Source organism: Chiroxiphia lanceolata, chromosome 1 (genome assembly GCF_009829145.1).
Source record: "Chiroxiphia lanceolata isolate bChiLan1 chromosome 1, bChiLan1.pri, whole genome shotgun sequence".
NCBI classification, from domain to species: Eukaryota; Metazoa; Chordata; class Aves; order Passeriformes; family Pipridae; genus Chiroxiphia; species Chiroxiphia lanceolata.
This window is the reverse complement of record NC_045637.1, coordinates 74,474,369-74,497,499: the sequence shown is the minus strand read 5'-3', so window position 1 is coordinate 74,497,499 and position 23,131 is coordinate 74,474,369. Positions and strand designations below refer to the sequence as shown.

Genomic DNA, 23,131 nt, shown 5'->3' with positions numbered 1-23,131 from the left:
GAGCAATGTGGCCGCAGGCCAGCAAAGCAGCGACTTCTCTCTCAACCGAGATAGTCAGACAAAGCCCAATGGGGGACAAATGTAGTGGTTTTCTTTTACTCCCATGGAAAAATTCACAAGGAGTGGAAGTTAACCCACAATGACTCCTTCCAGGGAAACCAAACTGATTTCAGGTGGTGCTGATGAGTCCTTTGGTGAAAGTGAATGGGCTTTTAGATCTCCTGAGAAGTGAAAGGCAGCATCCCCAAACCCCTCTGAAGAATAAGGTTGCCAAATAAGTTTAACAGCTTGTGCCTCTTTTAATGGAAATATCACATATTTATGCACATAAACACAGTAAAGTACAAAGGATTAGAAAATGGGCTTAATTTTCAGCCCCCAATTCTAACATACTGTATGTTAATCCCTGAGAGCACCTGTCAGTTGTCTGTCTCTTGCAAGTGATACTGGAAGTGCAAATTCTAGTGCTCACCTGCAGCACAGGTTGCTTTTCAGATACTGAATCTGAGTGCTAATCTTCAAAATGCTAGGTTGGCAGTAAACAAAAATTATTAGTTAAACCATTCAATCCAATTCAATTCAAAATCCATCCCGATACCTTTGCCACAGACAGCTAAAAGATTGTCTTCCTACTCTCCAAAGTAATGAGTTCAGCTTATATTCTGGTCACTCCAAAGCCATTGTAAAACTGGTGCCTATAAATTCCACAGCACTGATGCACTTGCAGACTAAAATCCTCTTTATATTCACAGGAAGTGTATTAGCAGGTGCATATTCCTCCAGCTCCGACCTGGGAGTGTACCTGGCAATGCAGTCTGGCCAGCACAGCTACTCCAGCAAGAAGTAAAAAGAACAAGCTGTGTGCAAAATCCTTGTTTTAGATATCTGTCATAACCTCTGTCAAGCCCTGACACCACAGATGCGAGCTGGCAGTGCTGATCTGAGCGCTAGTTTTCAATCAGCTGAATTTATTTCTCCCATGACATGCACAGTTTCATTACAAATTCAGTGAGACCACGGCCAGGTTTTGTGCTGTGGGAGTAAAGGATGGAAAAGTTTCCCCTCTCTTTAATTAAAGGGAGAAGCCAGTGACAGCAGCAGGTGGGGTCTGCCTGGCTTCCAGCACAGCTACACCTTCAGGAGGACACGCCACAGCACATTTCAGTTCAAACAGGCACAAAACCTGAGCAAAACCTTACCCTGAGATGTGCTGCATGACTTGCTGTTTGTGTTTGACCTCTACTTCTATGAACATTGTCCTTCTTCAGCAAGCAGCAGGTTTACAGCCCTTCCTTATCAGAATTTGCCAGGGTTTGGCAGGCTGCTCAGGCTGACTGCTGGTAAAACCAAAGGAAGCCTTAACATGGACTGCAAGAACCTTCAGCAACCTGTGGGAACTGCTGCTTGGAGATGCACTTACGTACTAGGGAAGGTTTTCTCCCAGTGTTGAGAGAGAGGGGTGAGGTACTGCTCTCCCTGGGCACCCAGAGGTGTTGTATCAAAGATTACAGTGACATCTGACCACATTAGTGCCTGAGCTACCTGATACTGCATTTCTTAGTATATAGCTGGACTTGATACCTGGGAAAATTGAACTTCTTCAAGCTGCATAATTTTCTTGTCCTGGCTATAATCTGGAAAGGCTCACAATAAACCTGGTTTTTAAAACAGGAATTTAAATAACAACCTGAAAAAAGCCCACCTGTGCCTCATCATCTCCCTTATTTCACATTTAAATGCAATGACAAAAAATTCCCTGAGACTAAAGAGGAAACAACAGATAACGGATAAAGGGAAACCTAACAGGGGAGGCAAATCTTAGGTGATGGTGGCATTCAAATCTTATCTCAGCTTCTCTGTTGCTTCAAAGAAATCAGTCCCTGCCCTTGATTTATACCTGCAGAAGATGTGAATACCTCAACTGCAGAGATATTTCATATGCAGCCCTTTTTATATTCAACAGAGCAAACAATATGCACTAAGACCTGTACCCATACAGACTGTATAGAGCTGTACAGTTTAATACCTATCCTTAAACTTTGTTTACTGGAATAGAAATAAAGTGCTTAGTATATCCAAAACAATTGAAGACCTGGATTTTCACTGCCACCAACACTGGTATGTTTTAAACTTTTCACTATTACTATAAAACCTTGCAATACATCTACCTATGGAAGGAGAGGAAGGAATGTCTAGTGTCAAAAGCACAACTCCTTCATTTTGTCCATTACAAAATGAACAAACACAAAATATAATCCTGTCACATATATGTTGTTTTTCAAGCTGTTTCTCAGTCATTCACCTGGAGCTGGTAAAACAGGAATCTGCAAGAGGACTGCACCACTTAGAACTTCCTCTCAACAGCAGACAGGTAAACTTAGTAAGTCTTCCACCTCAAACTACATTTGTGCTCCAGCATCAGACATGCTGTGGCATAACCCTTGCTGTATTTATGCACTTTAAAGGCCAGTATTCCAGCTCCATGAACAGTGGGCCTGCACAAAGGCATTCAGTCTGTTATCTTGCTCAGATAACAAGACTAGTAGCTCAAGAACCTTCTAAACAATTGCCTTTAAATCAGGTCCTGCTTCGGGTAGGAGACACCTGCCTCAGCTTTTGAGTCTCTGCTGCTCTATTCTTGTCCTGTTCCTCTGCCTTCTTCCGCTCCTCTTTTAGCTCCTTGTATCTCCATTTGGGAATCTGCAAATAGGGATCATCCTTTGCACTGCTCCTCCTTCTCGCCTTTTCTGGCTGGAAGGTGGGTGGAGGAGCCTTGCTGACACGGACTTTGGGGATGACAAATCCTGGCCTGACGCTGCTCCGTCTAAGCAGGTGAAGCGGTAGGAGGCTTGCTTTCCTCGTGGCTACTGTGTTCACTGCAAGGCTGATGGGCTGCAGACTGGCTCGACGTTCCTTCTTCTTGGGGATCACTGTGACTTTGGAGTTCTGAAAAAGCTTCTCGTAGCTGCTAACGTGATCTTTATCTTGAGATCGGATCTCCTCTGCTCTCTGCTTCTTAAGGATTTCCTGCACGGCCAGTCTGCGTTTACCGACAGAGGGTGGGCTGCCTGGGCACACAGTCCGGCATGCCAGAGCAATGAAAGGACTGCCCAGGCTTGTTGTCACCTTCACCATGTGGTCAAGGACCCCATCTTCTTCTGGGCCATAGAAAGACCGGAATGAGACAGCTGCCCGTACGCACTCAGAAATCTTCTGCAAACAGCTTTTCGGCTCTGCAGCCTTGGCAAGAAGTTCTTTCATCTTTGGCCATTCTGGTTTATATTGATCAGAAAACTGTTCTGGGCATGGCCTGTCCATCAACTTTTGCATGATGAAGGCAGATTCTGATCTTCCTGTGAAACAAGCCCATTCCCATGAAGTCAGTCCACGGCTTGGGTCAGTCGCATGGACATTTGCCCCTCAAAAAAAAAAAATCAACAAAAACCAATTAGTGTTAATTAATGAAGTGCCCACACTTTTGTTGCTATAATCAGAGGTGAGTCCCTGCAAGAAAATGTCATATAAGATACACAGTAATATTTGTATCAAAATGAAGATGAACTAAGGACAGATCAGGTTCCTCATATTCAGAACTCCTGATTTATTTAAAACAAACTAAAAAATAATAAAGCTGTATATATAAAATTCTCTTAATACAAATAATGAAATAATGAATTTCAGCTGCACTTAATAATCTTGACTGGCATTTTAAAATCCATTCACTTAGCTGACAAGAAGAGAGTGATGAATATGGAAAGAAGCAATTCTGTACACAAAAATCCTCCCTATATAGAATACTGGACTTTGCACTGATCACTGCCACTTGTAAGGGAGATCTTGGGCTAGTGATCACAAGTTCCATGAAAATATCAACACACTGCTCACTAGGGGTGAAAATAGCGAATAAAATACAAGGAATTTCTAGAAACGCATTTAAAATGGAGAAAAACAGAAAGAAAAAAAAAAGGGGGAATAAAGAAAACAAGTGTGCAATTCATGTTCTCTTGCCCCAAATCTTCGTTCACGAAGCCCAGCCATGATGGTGATGATCTCTGAAAGGACAGAATGGAATTAGGAAATGTTGCGAGGATGGTAACAAGGGTGAACAAATATAAGGAAAGTTACCATAAATGTCAGAGAGTAGATAATGAGTGAGATGGACCTTCAGCCTGAGCCCAGAACAGCTGTTTTCATCTACCTGAGATTACCAGCCCTAAGGAAATTAAGTAATTGGTAGCAAAAACACACTGTTACTGCCAAGTGGACCAGCCATGAGAGGCAGCTGGGGCACTGGTTAGACAGCAGAGGCCTAGACATCTGAAGTACAGTCTTAGGTCCTGAAAGAAAATGATTTCTAGTGACCTGTCTTCCCATTCCCAATTTATGTTCTTTATCCCTCAATTCTGACATCTGTCCCTATCACCATTCTTTTTTTTCATATGTTTCTCCATCCCTCTCCATCTTTGCCTTCCTTTTGATCTCTTCATGTTCCCATAAGCCCCCAAAGATAGGTTTCTTCCCTTGTTCTTCACTCTTATGCTTTCAAGTTGCATTACACTCTTCTCCTCCTTTACAAGTTCTTAGTACTATACCCACATTCCTTGTCAACCAGGAAATTGCAGGGAAGTCCTCTCAGTTATGGTATTAGGGTGGGACTGTGGGCATTTGTCAATGAGGGTGGCATGTGCCCAGTTCTGCTTACACAGAAGAGTTCTGTAAAGGACAGCAGAAGCTCAATACAAAGTGCACTTGTGGAAGAATTGCTACAGAACGAGCAGCAACAAGTAGTTTTGGAAGCTGAAGCTAGCAGGACACTGTTGCAAATGCCCAACACATTACAGCTGGTGAATGCTACAGGGTGCAAAAGATATGTCCAAAAACTGGCTTGCTGTCAACAATTAAAAAGAATCTCATAGATGTGTCAGGGACTTGACAACTGGCACATATCCTGTGAATTGCACCGAAATGACCCTGGGCACGCCACCTGGGCACACACATCTTGATGTTTTACAGTATGTGGGCATGTAGGTGAATGAATTAAATCAATAGGAGAATGAGTGAATATGCTGGTTTCAGGCAGAGATGTTCTTAAGCTGAAAATACTTTGTTTTATATTCTACCTTTGAACTTCGACTGATCTCAGAGGGAGCTTTGCACGCTCCAGTGTGCAGATTTCGTTCAGCAGGTCTGTAGCACGCTCCCTGGGACAGGCACTCTGCCCAGCTGCTTTAAATGTAACTCAGCTTTGCAACATTCAGTCACAGTTTGCACGTTACTGGCCCTGTAGATTATTTCTGGGTTCCTTGGAAGAGTTTAAAGCTGGAATATGAACAATGTTTGACTTACTGAAGGGCTTCTATAGCAGATGAAGCACCGTTTTCAAACAGTAAACACAAACAGACCTACACAGATCTTTCCACAAAAGAAAAGACAATCTATCCCATAACTTTGGAAGAAGGAGATGTCCAGAGATTGAGACTTGAGGAAAAGAGTAGAGAAATACCATGATAATTTTTTTCTTCAGGGTAGATTATCTTAGTGACAGCATTTCAAATTAGAATAACGAGGAACTTAATATAAGGAATGGTAACCAGGAATTGGTTTGTGATGGGTTTGATATAACCTTCCCCACAAAGGAAGTTTTGGCATTACAGGAAAACAAAGGAAAAAAAGAGAGCATGGGGAAAGTGATCAAAAGCTCACTTTTAACCCTATTAAGTACAAGCTGACTCCTAAGTCAACTGAGAAAATTGCTAAAAAGAGGATGCTAGAGACACAGATAAGAGTGAATATGGACAGAGATAACCTAAGCAAAAGAGCTGATTTCAGTTTAAGTGTAATTTGAGTGAATTTTGCAGAAAGGACAATTCAGAGAGAGAGCACAGGCATACTGCACGAGTCAAGCATGGGGCCCACACTGGAAGACAGAAAGAAGGCAAGGAGGAGGAAGAGTCAATCAAATCAAAGAGTTCATTAGCTCTGAATTGAAGAAGGGATTGCAAGATCTCAGAGGCAGCAGGGTTTGATGAGGTTCATGACTGCAGAAGTTCCAGTTAAACCACTCTGGGGAGGAAAAAAGACATACAAACATACACCCTCCTGCTTCACTAGCCTGTTTTGAAACTTCCTACCCAAAGTTCCTACCCTTGAATCTCTCACATCTCAAGGTAGCCTCTTGCCCTAGTTCCTTCTTAACACTTGCCCGGATCTGTCCTCCTTCCCACTAGAGGTGACTGGGACCAGGCAGACTATGTGGAAGTTGTTTCCTTGTTGTACATGTAACAAGCAAGGAATTAATACAGGGAGAAGCTAAAGGAATTGTTTTCAAATATAAAGTTTAATTCTCAGCTTGTAAACAAGCAAGAGGTATAGACAGCTGTTTACCATTATCTTCAAGAAAAAGTAATTCCAGCTCTGATATGGTGCATCCAGGAGACCTTGGATCAGAATTGTTAAAAAAGAGCAATGTGGGAAAGTGCTCACTGGGGGTTCCCCACCTTTGCCTGGGAACTGCACTCAGCTCTTTTCCTTGTCTGAGCTAAGCGTGGCCATGTGCCTTGCTGGTTTGGACCCTGATCCACAGACTTAATTTCTTGTTTGACCTCAGGACTATCCCTTGTCACCTAGACTGCCCAACAACCACTGCAGTATTGGCTGATCCTGTCACAAGCCCTGCTCTGTTCCTTCGAGTGCCTTTGTTGATGAGGCTAATGCTGAGGCCATGCTGTCACCATTGGCTCACCTCCCTTTGAGGAGTAGCCTGCTCCTGACAGATAAGTCCCCAGGGCTTTTGGAAAGTTTATCTCAGAAAACAATACTATGGAGTATTGAAATCCCAACCTTTCAACAGAAATCAATGCTCACTTTGTACCTTGTATCACAAAATCTCTTCTAAGGTGTGATTTAGTATAGTTGTATTGATTTTCTGTACAAGTCAGGAGACATTCCTCAACAAAACTGTCATTCAGTGGAATGCCTTATCTGGAATAGGCATGAATAGTCATGTCCCTTTGTAAATGTGATACCTGTCTTATTGAACTAATTGTCATTTCAGTGTAAGCATAGCCTATAAGTTCTCTTTTAGGAAAACTGCACTTGCCACTTGCCTTGCTTTTCCTAAAAAGTTGCCCTGAAGATCATTTTTCAGCACAATTAGTTTGAATAGACATGCTCCTTTAGGATATCAATATCGTGTTTTATTAAGAAGGTTGAATGTCCCTTGAGATGCAAAACTGACATCCTGAGTTTAAAAATGGGGAATGAGGAAGTTCAGGTATTGTTACCACCCTGTTTTATAGGCAGTATTTAAAACTCAGTCTCCAGATCTGCGGCCACTCTGACAACTTTACTAAAGCATCACTGAATTTACACTGGAGATTACAGCAGGGCTTGACACGTGAATAACAACCAGCATTTCTGGCTGACTCGCTTGATGAGTGCTGGCAGTGGCGCGGTCCTGGCAGCGCAGCAGCCTGTGACAAACTGCCGATGAGAGACTGAGTTCCCCCTTACTCGCTGTGCACTCCTGAATAGCAAATTCACACGTTCCAAAGACTCACTTTGAAAGAGCAACATTTTGTCCAAGTGTCTCAGAGTGCCTTAATCTTGTAGTGATTGACCTTGGCCACCCTCCAGGAACTCAAATTTCAGAAAGAGCAGTCACTTCAACAATCCAGCTCCAACCATCTGTCACACATTGCTGTTACCTTTTTCCCCATCTGACTGTGCTACATCCAGCATTCAATCCAGATTTCAAATCCAGCTGGGAAAGTGAGTTATTTTGCTTTACTGACCTCCTGCATTGCTGTAAGTAGCTGGCCATCCATAGAGGTCTTACCCAAGCCGCTGAACAACCAGTGGGTTTAAACACCTCTTGGCTGTAACTCTTCTCTAAACACACATACCTGCTTTGTAGCTGTGCAAGTTGACCCACAGCTGATTATGGGTGTTCCTTCCTATGTTGCCATGCATTTTTACGTTTTAACAGAACTTTGCCGGTTTATTTGTGAAATCGATTTTTTCACCAAATCTTTTAATAACAGTTCCTTTTACCTTCTTCAGCACAGTAGCACTTTATTGTCAGCAGTCACTCAGTATTCCTTAAGTCCCAAACAACTTCTAAATCCATTCTGAATGAACATCTTCCTCCTTCCATTTCAGCAGACTCTGCAGTGCTAAAAAGTACTCAGATATTAAAATGGGTGCAGGCAATTTACCACACTTCCTTTGTGTCCCTTATTTTGAGCTGAAAAAGTGAGGAACTGCAAAATACTCACCAAAACATGTATATAAATTGCAATGTAGAAACTCAAGAGCATAACTCTAGACCTCTTTAGTCAGTGGATGATCTTTGGTATCCTCAGTATCTGATGCACAAACAGGCTGATACAACTTTCTGTAGGTAAACTCAAGGTAGAGGACAAGAAAGCCATTTTCTGGATGGCTAAAGGTTTGTTCTCCCCGATATTCTGTTTTCTTTTGAATCATGAAAACAAGAAGGTGGCTATTCAGATGCCAGAGGCAGCAACCACAACAGTGAACTTTGATGTCAGTACTTTCTGTACAAGAATCAGAATAACAAGGACTGAGTTATCTACAAAGCTGAAAGGTCGTGAAATAGCTTCTAGTGACCCAAACAGAAAGAACAAACTTCCATCACATCTGTAGTGGGAATAATAGAAGGCTATGACACTGTAAGGCAAATTAGACAAGTCATAAAGTCTTAGGATTGAAGTTTCTTTTTAAGATTCATAACGGGCACTGGAAAACTCCAGACTAGCATCTGCACAAAGAATGTGTTAGTCCAGAAAGTGCATCTGTTTCTAGCAGTATGTTAGCTCTGACAGTCATTTCAAATTTTTTTGTCATAAAAATTTAACTCCAGAATTAACGATCTAATTCCAAAGCCCTGATTCCAGTGTAAGAGGCTACAGAACCTTGCAGAAAATGACATGCCACTCACCACATCATCTAAACATTTTCTGTGTCATATCGATGTCTAGAAACTGGATAGTATTAAATGAATTATAGTAAGATCACTACGCTTGATGAATTCCTGTGGCTTAAAATATTATGATTATGAGTGGTTAGACTTCCATGACAGCAAAATCACTGAAATGAACTACTCATTCAAGATCTCTCTCAATGAAATGGACTTGTAGGACTCTTGGTCTAGACAATAACGATATTCACATATCATTTGTTATAATTTCCATAATATCTAATTTGTGTCAAATATCTGCAACTGAAATTCAAGAATATATACTAATATAAGCTAGCTATGTAATTAGTATATAATGATTTATATACAAATTACTCAATATTAAAATACCATACAACATTGTGGCTGAATGATGCTCTATGCTAGGATGACTCCTGTAGAGGCTGTTACCCCTCCAGAGGCCTTCTGAATCTCTTCTCCAGGACCCCTTCAACTCACAGTGCAATACAGCTGGAAATTCAACTGCAGACAATAGCTAATAGCAAGAAACATAATTCCTGTTCTCAGATGTGAAGAGAGATAGCTGGGAAGAGGTGGACCTGCTCATTTCCTGTGCCATGACTCCCTCCTTGCAGCAAAGACAGACCTGCTTGTGTCCTGTTGCCCATAAACCTGGAGACCAAATTCAGAACTGTAGAGGCATTAGAAGAAAATCCACATTACCAAATTTCCCACCAATCTTCCCTGTGGGATATGGCTCCTACACCCAACTCTCCTGATGGGAGCCAGAGCCTCCAGAGCTCTCCAGTCCCTGCCCCAGCTGGAGGCAGAAGTGGAGGTCTGGCTGTGGTCTCACTACCATCATGCAGGCAGCAAAAGACCTGCATATCTTCCCTAGCTGTATAATGAATTTCATTAACTCCTTTTCTACAAATTTTGATGCTTCTGCTCCCCAAACTCTCCTGGAGATAATGAATCTCACCCTGACAGCTCTTGGAGAACTCCTGGATGAGATTCTACAGGCAAACTGAGTGCCCCTGAACCCGCAGCACATGCCTTCACCACCTTGTCTATGACTTATTTAAAAGCTGCACCCATTTCCAGGGAAGGCTGCACCACAGCTCACAGAGCAAACATCTCAAGAGCCAGTTTTCTTCTTGGTGTTTGTGTATGACTGTCTAATATTTAGTTAGATGAAGACAAAGAAGCAGCAAAGCACTTTGCATACCTGCCATCATCAAGGCCTTCACACATTCCGTTCGGCCCTGCATTGCAGATTTCATCAGTGCTGTGAATCCAAATGCATTCCTCTTCTCAATATCAAGCCCAGGAAAATAGTTCAACAAATAGTTTGTAATCGTTATGTGCCCTTTAAAGAAATGAAAAAGCAGAGAAAATATGTCACAGAATGAAGGTGCTCTCTCAAGGTTAAACCAAAAATTACTCCTGTGGGTTTGATAACTGCAAAATGCAGATAATTAATAAGATCTGTTTTCTTTGTGTACTCTTCCAGTCATTGCAGTTATCAGCCTTTGGCCTGAGGGTTGCAATCAGCCTTAAGTGGCACTGACTTGTGACCAGAGCGTTGGGATAGAAGGTGAAACAACTTCTCTCAAGTTGTTCTCCTTTTTGAAAAGTCAGTTAAAGGTAAGGGAATAACTGAAGGCCAGAGATGGTTCACTCTGATGTTGCAAGGGGCCCCAGTTTCTTGACTCAGTGAGTAGCAACACAAAGGGAATCCCTACATCTTAAGGAAGGATGGTCCATCACCATGGGTAACTGACTGCAAAGGTTCACCTTTTTCCCTTCCCTGGTAAAACTGAGCCTTACAATCATGGTGCTTCATTAAAAAGTGATGATTACGTATAGTTGTTTCAGCCAATAATACTTAAAAAACATGTCAGGCCTGATATGAGAGAAAAGACTATTTTGTGTAGGATCCCACATTTTTATTTTTCCATCTGACAGTGTAAAGCCACTTGTCTACTCACCAGTAAGAGGAAAATGATGTTCAGTTTTGGTAGTAAAAAAATTCACATGCCTTGTATGCCAGGATAACTGGTATCAACAAGGGCCTACTGAGGACCTGAAGACATCTCTGGCTAAATGGTTGGAAGATCAATTAAGACATCAAATCTTTATAATTGGACTCTCAGGCAAATAGCGAGTGCCATTATGACTCATTTAAAACAGTTTTCCCTTCACTTGTCAATCATTTTATGATGCTTTGATGCTTTATAAAATAATGCAGTCTGTCAGGCAGCTGCAACAATCACAATTTAATTACTAGGAGCTGTAAGAATATTCTCTCGTATCACTCTGCAGTCTGTGATGCATGACATTCAAATTCAGCTAGAAATGGTACTGAAGCAGATTATAATTTATACAGGGCAATTTAAAAAATCTATAGTGTCACATCTGGTCCAAATTTAATCAGCAGTCACTTTGTAGCAACACAGTCCTGCACTCACTTTGAAAAACAAGTTAAGAAAATCTTTACTGATTAATTTAAGATGTTTTGCAGATGTTACTCTTTTTCTCCTATAATTTTTTATGCTCCGCTACCTTTCTGCATAACTGGAGACTCTCTTGAAACCTGAGCATATGTAGAGATAGTGCAGACAAACTCCAGAGTCTGAGAAAACCGAATAAAGAATTCCAAGTACCTTGTGCAGTCTGATGAGAATAAAATATAAAGATTCAGCAAACCACAACAAGAAGAACAAAGCAAAAGTGAAACTGGGTTCAGGGCAAGATCAAGTGACCTGGTCCTGCTTACTCAATACAGAGGCTTCAGCTCCACTGACTTTATGGAATAAGATCAAATCCTAGCAGGGTATTGGTTACTACTGGGAGAGTCTTTGTGCCCAAATTGTTTTGCACGACACCCTCTGTTTCGCTGATGTAGAGCATGTGTCTTCATGAAGGCTTTGGAACAGCTGAAATACTGCTTTTTGACCACAGAAACCAGAGACAAACTGAAACAAGGAGAAATAATAAAGTGGAGGATTTTTCAGCAGTTATTACATCACTAATGATTTTCTTCCCTTTGTCAAAAGTATAATTGCAGTAAGAGATGTTTTGCAAATCTGGGGTGATGCTAAGAGTTAATCCTGAAAGACCTTGCTCAGCCTAAACTCTCCAGGGGACTACAGATGGCCTTAAATGAGACAGAAAAAAATACCAACAATAAAATAACTAAGAAAGTTAAGGAGTTTGAGATTCTCAGAAGTTTCATGTCTCAGGGATTCCTTAGAACCTCTTCAATTTTATTCTGCAAGATCTTCTATCCTCTGAGGTTTACTTCAGATTTCTGGTTCAAACAAATCTAAAATTCAAAGCAAAATTCAGAGCTGCCAAGTTTTTGTTCAATCCCTGTCATACGCTTTTGATTTAAGGCCATGAAGTTTGCTTTGCTTCTCCTGTGTCTGGATGCACTAGCAGTCTGTACCTAAATCATAAACCAGGTGAGTCTTCTGTGATGTAAAGTCTGCTATGAAAGGCATATGCAGCTCTAAAATAAACAAGCCTGGCCTCAGCCAGGTTTGGGATACTGAATTCAAATCAGGTTTTTGCTGTTTGCAAGCCAGATCTATCTTCTACCAGAACTGGCATGCTAAAGGTACACTTCTTCTCCCTGGGAGCCATACTTAGAGATCAGCACAGATGTCTGTAATAGCTTAATTCACTTAATTGCTGCCACAAAGGAAATGCCTGTAATGATGACAATATTGCCTAATAATCTATGTAAAACAGGCAGAAGGATAAGCTGCGTAGTAAGGAAGATGCTTTGTCAAATAACACTGCTATTTTGAATTGTACCTGCAAAACACTTTTGTTTAGTTTGTGGGTGGTGAATGGATGGAACAAAAGACACCCAGCATGCTTTATCCTCTGGGTGTTTTAGGTGTTTGTGTTCTCATGTCTTTCTTAATGAACAAAAGCTGGGATAACTTCCAATTTTGTGTTCCCAGCTCTACAGCCTTGCCCCAAACTGGTCCCTGTAATGTAAAATATCTGTACTCTGTAAGCAAATATGATTCTGAACACCAGTGCATGCCAATTACCTTACACTGATGTAGCTATGTCCCCATCAGCAACAGAACTGACACAAAAAAAAGAGTAATTTTCCTCCTTCTCCCTTTTCTTTTTTAAATCACTCTCCTTCCTCCCTTTCTTTGCACTTGTTATTTCAATCTCTTGTTTGCATCAATCCCTGCTTTTTTTTCTGCATTGTCCTCGTAATGATGTTTAATGATTTTGCTTCTGCTTCAACAGCATCACCATTCATTTCTGGGCACCACCTGCTGCAGGCTGCAATGAATTTACAGTTTTAGAAGGCAAGCTGTCTTTGAAAAGGGATATAAGAAATAAGAAATATTGAGAAACCAAATGAACAGATCAATTTTCGAACCTGAAATTTACACACAAAGCAGGACACTTTGTGGTTATTTTTGAATACCAGTAAGCTTGTTAAGAAAGTACTGCTTTTCACTGATCTGTCCAAGCTGTCTTTCTCAGGGCAGCCCATGCAAAAAACTTCAGCTTTAGATACTTTTTTTGAAGGATGAGAAAATCTCAAATTATCAAAAGCAATATGAGAAACTGAATTCACTTATCTTCTGAGACTCAGATTTGATCATTGCATCTGGGCAGTCATTAAATGGCATAAGCAAGTGTGGATTTTAAAGTCCACTAGCACAAGTAAATAGACCTCTCTGTCATTTCCCTTGGCATCTGTACCTCATAATACAAATGCAGCCTCTGCAACATAAGGAACAATTCCTCTGGACTGCAGGTTTTTTCCCATCCAGCTCCTCTTTAAGGTCTGGACATACATGATAGCTCACTTGGCCAGTGGATCATAACAAAAATAGCAGTACTTTCTGAAACATTCTAATATTACCTTACAATTAACTGAAGTATTGTGGATTTGCTATTAGACTTTCCATAGGAAAACCCATACTTTTGGTATAAATAACAGTGATCTCAGAATAATTTATTTTGAAAAAAATGTTATATTTCCATGGCCTAAAGTTAAAAAAAACCCCTACAAATAAATTCTCCTCTAAAGGCAAGCTTGAATAAGCTTTGCTTCCAGATCTTTATAATACACTGCTCAGCATTACTACTTAACCTTCAGCAATAATTAAACAGCATCCATTGCACTGTAGCTCCTCTGATTGCAATGTTAACCTCACAGTAATCTCTATTAACACTACAGCATCTTGTGATAATTAATTAAATAACTAGTGTTAACACTGTAGCTCAGGATTATCACAGGCAGAGGAAAACATCCAGGTTGCTGGGGGTTTGTATAAGCTTCTGCTGACTACAGTCATTTCCAATTGCTTTGGGGATCAATAGCAAGTACTGGCAGAGAGTGTCAAGTGAATGTCAGTCCGCTGGATTAATTCTGAGCTCATTATCATGAGTTATAAAGGTCAGGAAGGAATGAGCGTTAAATCTTTTGTAGTCCAAATTTATATTAGGGCAGATAAATAAAAGTAGATTAGTGTTTTGGAGACTTCTCCACTTTCTTTGGAAAGCTACCATAACTCATGACTTTGCTATGAATGTGACTACTGTGGTCACAATTGTTTCTTCCAGATTCGAGACCCATCTTGCAGTGACCTGATAAAGACTAGGTGTACGTTTCCCTGTAAGTCACTGCCTTTGAGGAGTGTGCTTGAGGGATGCAAAGGAAATCTGGGATGCAGAGCTAGGCAGCCCTTGGAAAAGCTTTTAGACTACAAAGTGATGATGGCATCCTTGGCAAAATTTTTCCTGATTTACGTGCTTTGGCACTTTGTTAACTCTTGTAAGAGAAAACTAAAGCTTCCCTTAAAGATTAAAGCGCAGCCTTTCAGTTTTAACAGAAATAATCAACTGAGGGTTTTTAACTGTACACTGGAAACTAGTAGCTCTCTTGGTAGTTTCTCTTACATTTAAGTGATCTGATACACTGGTTCACTGAATATTACCATGCTGAGAGGTATAAAAGAAAACCTGGGGCTAAACCTGCTCTCACTCCAGTTTGCATCAGGATTAACACAGTTGATATCAATATCAGTCTGTTCTAAAAGGAGCACTGGCAAACACTAAATCTTGTTGAGGATTTCTTGCTTTTAACTATGCAGTGGATGAAGAATGTCTTAGCAGATAAGGTATTTGTTAACGATGATACATTTTCCTACAGTCAGGAATTACTACAGACCCACCGAGGTAGGTGTAACAAGCATGGGAGAAAATACATAATCAGCAATAATACAGCACATTACACCTCCACAGTGTTCACTTGTTGTTTACCCGAGCAAACATAGAAATAAGCTTAAAAGAACAAAGCAGTATAATATTGCACACTTGGGACAGGATTTTCTTTATTTTTTAAGTTAAAATAATTAATGGTATCTACTAGAAATGTATAACTTCTGCTGTCTTAATTTACTGGATAAATATTACTATAGATTAATTAGTTGAAAGAAAACAATGACAAACTTACTTGGGAGTGGGTTTGGCCAGGATTATTTTACACATATTAATTTCTTTTAGCGATTTGAAAAACAATCCTAAAAAAAGTAGCCAAAACACGCACTTCTCCCAAGACCCTGAGTGTAAGAGGTGATACAGAGAGCCTTACCTGCCTGTGCAGCTGTAATTAGAGCTGTGTTCCCTTCGTTGTCCTGCCAGTTCACATCAAGGTGAGGGCATTGTGCTAAGGCTATTACAATATCCACATAACCTTGGTAACAGGCAATGATAAGACCATTCTGTAAGTAAAATATAAAGTGAGAGTGAGGTTTACCAGACTCAAAAAAGTTCAGTGAAGAAGCATACTAGTCTGCTTCTTCATTTATTTTTTTTCCAGACTGAAGAAATGAAAAGGTATCAGCATAACTAGTGATTAGCTCCAGGCACAATGTTCAGATCTCAAACACTCCTTTTTATCTCTGCCCTTTGGCAAGTAACATTTGATACTCCTCAGCAATACCTAAGAGAGTAGGTATTACATTATGCTACATGCAGAGTAACTGCTTATAAATGGCTCATGTTTATATGGCTATATACTCTATATCCAAATGAGAATAAATCTGTTTTTATTGTATAATAAAATGAAGCCAGCAGGTAAGATGAACTGGACCTGCTCTGAATATTAATTCTCTGAAAAATGACTACTTCTTCTCTGAAGGGGAAGTGTTAGACAGGAGTTGTGTTCATACTGCCTGTTGCTATCTTTAAATACTTCAGGTTTCCCATTAGAACTGCATCTCCTTTTTTTTTATAATCATAAATAAAATTAAATTGCTTTTAGAGTTCCTGCTTAATGTGCTTTATGACGGTTGGAATCTGTAAAACTTCCAGGAGGAAGCCAAGATAGGAGGTAAACCTTGTAACTCTGCTTGGTACCCAGATAATGTTTCATTCCACAGGGGTAAAACTGACAATTTCCCTAAAATACAGCAAAATACACTTGTCATTAATTAAATGGAACTACAGTACTTAATCCTGGCTGCTCACTTGACCACTAGGATGAACGCCACTGTCTCTGGTCCTTGGGATTACTTGGGCAGCATTACTGCATAGGGCTGATGGGTTTAGAGGAGGGTAGGTGCAGATAAATTAATGCTCCCTGTGCTCCCTCTTCACTGCCAACACATAGCTCAGTTTTCTTGAGCTCAGCATCAGTATCTGACTACCAAAAAGAGAAGAGTAGAAACACAAATCCCAAACTCTGGTAACCTTGCTTGCCTGAAATGCACTCACACAGATATGTCACAAGTTCATAACCACAAAAGACTAGCAAGAAGGAGAACCTGGTTATGAAAACAGAATGGACCACCCTGACTCCTCCATCACTTGCTAAGCAGGTCTTACCTACACATTCTCTTTATTTCTTTTCCCCATGGACACTACTGAGACAGAGACATTCATGAAATGAAAACTGTGCCTTCTGATTTATTATCATTATAACTATTTAGTTAATATTTCAGTGTCCTGCTCCACTATTTTCTGGATAGTTCTGTTGGCTTAGGTGGCAAACAGCTTCACTGCCAACTCTTTAGGCTGTTCAGAGGCTATGTAGGTTATTTCTCAATTACATCTTTCAATAAAATAATTACTCTGATTTCTTTTATTCTTAATTCTCCCTTGTCCTCATCATGAAGCAACACGCACCATTGCTTTATATCTCTCTTTCCTTGAGAAGAGCCTGTAATGCTTCAAAGCCTTCTATTGAAATTGTACAGAGGATTCTTCTAAAAGTAATTTTTTTCACATATATATATAAGTTTTCACTCAAATGTATCTACTTTCCTGGTGGGATTGTTCTGATTAATCCCAGTTTTACTACAATGTAATAGCTTTTAGCTTTTAAAAAAATGTGTCAGTGTCCACTTGGTAAGAACTTCAGCATTATTTTAGTTTCTTTAATAATTTCATTTTTCACCCAATGTTGAGGACATAGTCCTTTACAACTCCAAAAGCTCTGCAGATTTAAAACACTAGCCAGTCATTCAGTAAAATGCCGGTTACTAACAATAGCAGAAAACTAAGTCTACAAGAATTTTGAGACCTGAAACTCTTGACAATAAGAAGTGAGGTTCTATTGTTCACTGAAAAAAAAGACATTTTTTAAGAGAGTGGTAGTTCCAAAAACGTTGTAAGAATATTGTCTCTAATGGATAAAAACTGTTTCACCCAGTGTCTGGAGGATATTTTTACAGTGTATTTTCACTGAAAAAATTTGTCTTCTAAAAATATTTATCAGATGCTTAAAAAAAAAAGTTCTTTTTTTGATCTCTCTGTAAAAGAAATGCAAACTTGTAAATGAGTAAAATTAAAATATTGTGAAAATACAGTAAAATTTTGTAAAACAATAATAATGAATTAGGTCTTTTTTGTGAGAGATTTTTGCATTACAGTGTTTTGGGACTTTTGTCCTACTTTTAGTGGGTATGTCCATCAGATAGGATCTAATGCATCCAATGCTGGCATTCTGATTTCAGCAGATATGAGTCACAAATTATCTCAAAATCCATCAAACTCATTCACCGTTCTGGGTTTACAAACCAGAAGGATTATTAAGGTATCAACATTTTCTGAAGTTTATTTTGCAAAGATGCGATCAAAGACTGCTTGCTTAAGGGTAAAGAAAGACAACAGAGAGTAGGAGCTTCCTGAGGGATTACATGATGCAGTAGCATGAAAAATCATTCTTGAAGGATGGTTATACAAATCTGAAGTGGGTCAGATAAGAGTGTGAGAATGCGACATTCAGTGGAGTGTGTGCCCAGCCACCTCTGGTTGAGAAGAAAAACAAGCAATCGCATGAGGACATAAAAACAAATCCCTTCTCTGCCATGTGGTTACCAGCACTGTCCATGGCTGTAAAGCTGATGTGAGTGCTCCCTTCTTGCCCTCACCCATTACATGTTCCATAGGGTGAGACAGACTGCTTGCTGAGCAACTGCTTTCCTTTGCATAACACTTTCAAATGTGTCAGATACTGAAATGGGCTTCAAGAGGCTACAGCTTTAGAATGAAAGTTGCAATAAACTCCTAGATTTGATGGTTATGTCCCAAATCCTCGTTCAGTGATACTATGATGATTTGTGGTACCAAGTTGCTTTTTCTTTCATCTTTTTTTTTTTTCTCTTTGTGTCCACTTCTGGCCCTGTCTGTATTCTGCTTGCTGAAAGGTAGTCCAAGCAGATCATCCAGGATGTACAATCAGTCAATAACAATGTGAGTTATTAGTCTGGAATCTTTAAGTTCATACACCAATAAATACCATAATATATTAAAAACTCCTTCAACAGTCCCAATTAATAAATATAAGTGATACAAAATTGCTTTCAACAAACTGCCTTTTGAAGCAATCAGTAAAGCAGTAGTCTGTATCACAGCAGTCTGGAGGAAAATACAGCTGTACACGTAATGTCTTTTAAAAAGATAAAAATAAATTAGTTTTAGTTAGAAAATACCGAACCTGAGCAATCTGATTACTCTCAGAAAAGAGATGACATTAATGTTCTACCAAAGCATCGATTATTCTACTTCTCATATGAAGGGTCATGGTGCAATTATGAAGTGGTCAGTGTACATGGGGAAAAAAATGTATTTTTTAAATTGAGTTTTACTATTATTTTTGTCAGTAAGATCCATTTTCAGAAATATTCACTACAGTGAAAGCTTTAGGAAAAAGGAAAATTGGTGATTCTTAAAAGTATGTCCTTTCCCTCAGACTTCAACAGCCTCCTTCAACAGCAATCTTTCTGCTCTCTTCCCTTTCATATATCCACAGCCACCACTTATTTTAAATCATAATAAAAACTCAAACTATTCCCATTAATATATAATTATAATAATCAGTTATTCGATGGTACAACTGTACATATGTCACAGCATGCAAGCACAGTATCCCTGTTTTTCAAGGACTTGCTCTCTCCCCATCAGTGGCCAGAGTTGCTCCCAGAGCAATGAAAGAGAATAGGCAAAAAAATCTGTTTTAATCCTCTGTGCGGAAGAGACCTTAAATATAAAAGAAGATTTGCAATAGATCCTATTTCGTTTTTCAAATATCTCATACAGACTCTCTGTGACAAACAAGAAAGCATGAGCCAGCCATCACATCAACTGCATTAACATTTGCTGTCTTTTTTCCCACATAAGGGGTGGTTGAAAATCAGCTCAGTAACTTTTTTTTCCAAGTAGAAACCACAATACTCCCAGGTGTTGAGAGCTCTCTCTTTCTTCTGTGAAATATTTGGCATTTCACAGAGTTTTCCCACAGTTTTTCTATAATATATGACATACCTGATTTTTATATTTTTAGTATAGTTTTGAAAGAACCCCCTTTGTTTTGAAGTGACAGAGCAAAACTAACGATACTTTATTTGGAATACATGACAAAACAGTCAGTCTGGGATAAACTACTTATTTTTGTAACTAATTTTCTTATTTTCATCCCAGAGCACATAAACGAATATTTCAGGCATGGGACTACATGAAGTTAATCTGATGATGCAACACCTTCCTTGAGCAGTGAAACTTTTGATTCTGTTTAAACTGATAATTCTTCATGTGTCTTTGATTTCATGTAAGACTGGAATAGTGCTGCCATTATGAAAATAAACTCTGTTTTGCTCAGCTGTGATGACATAACATGCCTAAGTGAAGTCATGGATATCTCAGGAGATAATTTTATAAATCAGATATTATGACAAAATTACAGATGTAAGGCTATTTGTCCACTAGATCATTACAGATAATAGAAATCACAAGAAATATTAGAGGATCAGTATTGAACTCAAGCTGAACAGCAAGCAAATCACATACAACATGCAATTAATTTAGCTTTTAAAAAAATCTCTTCAGGCAACTTATTTTCCACCAAAATGCTGAGAATGAAAACAGTTTATTATAGGTTTTTGCCTATTATCCCAGAAAAAAATGAGTCTGGCAAAAGACTAAATTGATATTACCCATTGCCCTTCATAAGCATCTTGATAAATCAACTGCCCAGTTTCCTTTGCATGCATCTGTAACTATTAATGACTATTCTGCGAGGTTGGTTTACCAGTAATGATTAAAACCACATGTAATTGAATTAAGTCAGATAATGATTCATTGTAATCCATAATCACATGCAAGGACAACTATGAAAATTATGTCTAAGTTAAAAACATATTACACAAAAAAATATAATTAAATGGAAGAATAAAAAAGATAAAGGAGTAAAAAGTTGTGTTTAAACTTTTTCTTGTTGATTCATTAAAATAATAATTCATATGTTTTGTACAAAACTCACTATTAGAACTATATATAGGTATCACTCACTATAACATAACTTATATACAAAGCAAAAAAAAAAATAAATTAAAATAAGGTCAAGTATCTAAAAATAAATCTCCCAAAGTCATTTGAGGGAAATTCTGATGTCCACTAGAAACTCTAAAATTCTCTTAACAGAGATTCTAAATTTACATTGTGCTAAGAGCAAAATTTAGCACTGAGCACCACTACCAGCTATATACTAATTTATGTGTCATGGACAAAACTCTCCAGATTGCATATGGCAATCTGAGAAACTTTCATAAGTGGATTGAGCTTGTATTATATTTGGCTTAGGTTGATTAGTTCAACAGTGACTGGAATGAGGTAATTATTCAGGTCATCAGTCCCATGAGAAGTGGTGTTGATGTGCTGCAGAAATCCATCAAGTACATAAGCTTTAATATTATCTGCATAAAATAATTTAGGCTGACCTTTTAGAGAAAGGGCTACAACAGCTTAGTCACATACAAATTTGTGTTGGGAAAGTGACAAAAAAAGAACTGGGAATTTAAATAAATTTTGTGCTACTGTTGCTTAGACAAAACCCCACATGCCTGGAGTGGGTAAGGGAGGAGAATCTAATTTTGTCAGGGAAAGTGATCCGAGAAATACAAAAGGGTATTCAAGCAGAGATGAAATATCAGCGTGCTAAACTCACTGCCTGCTCTGCAGAGGAACATAATAGCCAGAAGCACAATCCTGTATCCAAAAGCAAGCTCAAATGGCGCTGCCCCTTCCGGTGCCTGAATACTGAAGGTGTAAAATTGCTGCCTTTGCTTTGCAGCATTATGATCACTCACCGATTCATTTCTCATCATGAACTGCACTCCATTACATAAAAGCACAGGCTAGTCCATAGACACACAGATGATGACCCACCATTCTTCCCCTCCATTTTTTTGGATAGGTTCAAATTCACTTATTTTGTAAACACCTCTTGAATCAGTCAGGTCACATGTCTTCAAGTAAAGGTATAGCTTAGTATATGTATCATCTCTGCAGTAATCCTTACTTAATCTATTCTAATCCAAATCTCCATGATCACCTCTAAAAATAGTCCCAGGAAAGTTCGTTTTCCTATACCTGCAAAAGCTTGCATTATGCAACGAAGAAAACTAGTGCCTCGTGTAATAAATCAGACAACAGGAAATAATGTGACTTTCCTTATTTACTGAAATGTACATTGGCCGATTTGGTTTCAGCATCACTGGTGATATAAGCAGCTGGCACAAATCTTGGGAAGTAAATTCCGAGAGCCATAAGGGATGCACAAGACAAATAAACACATGCTGTGTAGTCAGAGACATTCCAGTTGGTGGGATATATAGGAAATTATATTTTTTCTTATCATATGGCAATACTGGTACTTACAAGGTATTAACCCTCCTTTCTACTTTTTTTAATATCAAGACACATAATAAAAGCAAATAGGAAATCTAAAACCCTGGAGCTGATGGGGATTTAAGGGTCGTACACTGTTCCACAAGAGGACGGAATACATGCCCAGCTCCTACACTGCCCTATATCTCCCATCAACAGCCATCTAGTTGCCTCTTGGCACAGCTCCCTTGATCAAGTTGGGGCGAGAGGACAACTGAAGAATCAGATAATTTTCAACCTGTGGGAAGCCTGATGGAAGGAAAACTGGACCATTACACCAAAAGTAGTGATACTTTTTTTTCTCCTTGCTCCTGTGGGGAATTCTCATCTTCCCATGAGGCAAAGTCCAGGTAAGACAACACCTGGGCACTCAGGAGCCCTGCACCTCATCCTGCCCCTCTCCCCAGATGCTCCAAGAGCCATGGAGGGCGTCTTCTCTCTCACACTCTTTTTCTCAGCATCTGCTGCAACCTCTCCCCCCTCACACAGCTCCACCAAATCACACCATGTACAAAGGGCTGGAGGGCTGATGAAACATAGAAGATGTTTTTTGACTGTATAACCTGACCGATGGCCAATGCTTGCAAGACCTCTTCTCCCCATCACCGGAGAAAAGGGCCACTTTACTCCTCACTGTATCATATCTGCTCAACAATCCTTTTCATGGCAGAAGCAGGACAGAAGCAGAGGACACTCAGGATTACATCTAACAGTGGAAACAACCCCGTAAAAAAATATGAGCCAAGGGACACTGTGCCAACTGAGTGGCAGGAGGCTGGCTGCATTGCCAGCTGTTTTCCTATGAGTTAAGCTGACCTCGGTGATGTTCCTTGAAACAGCAGCAACTGGATCTACATTGTCACATGAAAAATCTTCTATTGCTCTTTCCTCTCTGCACCTCAGCTTGAACAGAGGACCTGAACATGTGAACAAGAGCTAGTTGCAGCTACAACTAACTCAGGCCTATTTTAATGC

The 23,131-nt window shown here is 39.5% G+C and overlaps 1 protein-coding gene across 1 annotated transcript in view; it reads right to left on the bottom strand.

Moving 5' to 3' along the window:
* Positions 1-275: 275 nt before the first annotated feature.
* ANKRD33B (ankyrin repeat domain 33B) overlaps positions 276-23,131 on the bottom strand; it is a 44,936-nt gene continuing 22,080 nt past the window's right edge. Inside the window, exons 2-4 of the mRNA XM_032712015.1 lie at positions 15,582-15,711; positions 10,170-10,310; positions 276-3,419 (exon numbers count right to left, since the gene is read on the bottom strand). Coding sequence (XP_032567906.1) covers positions 2,578-3,419; positions 10,170-10,310; positions 15,582-15,711 — 1,113 coding nt within the window. The 3' untranslated portion in view covers positions 276-2,577. The remainder of the gene's footprint in view (positions 3,420-10,169; positions 10,311-15,581; positions 15,712-23,131) is intronic.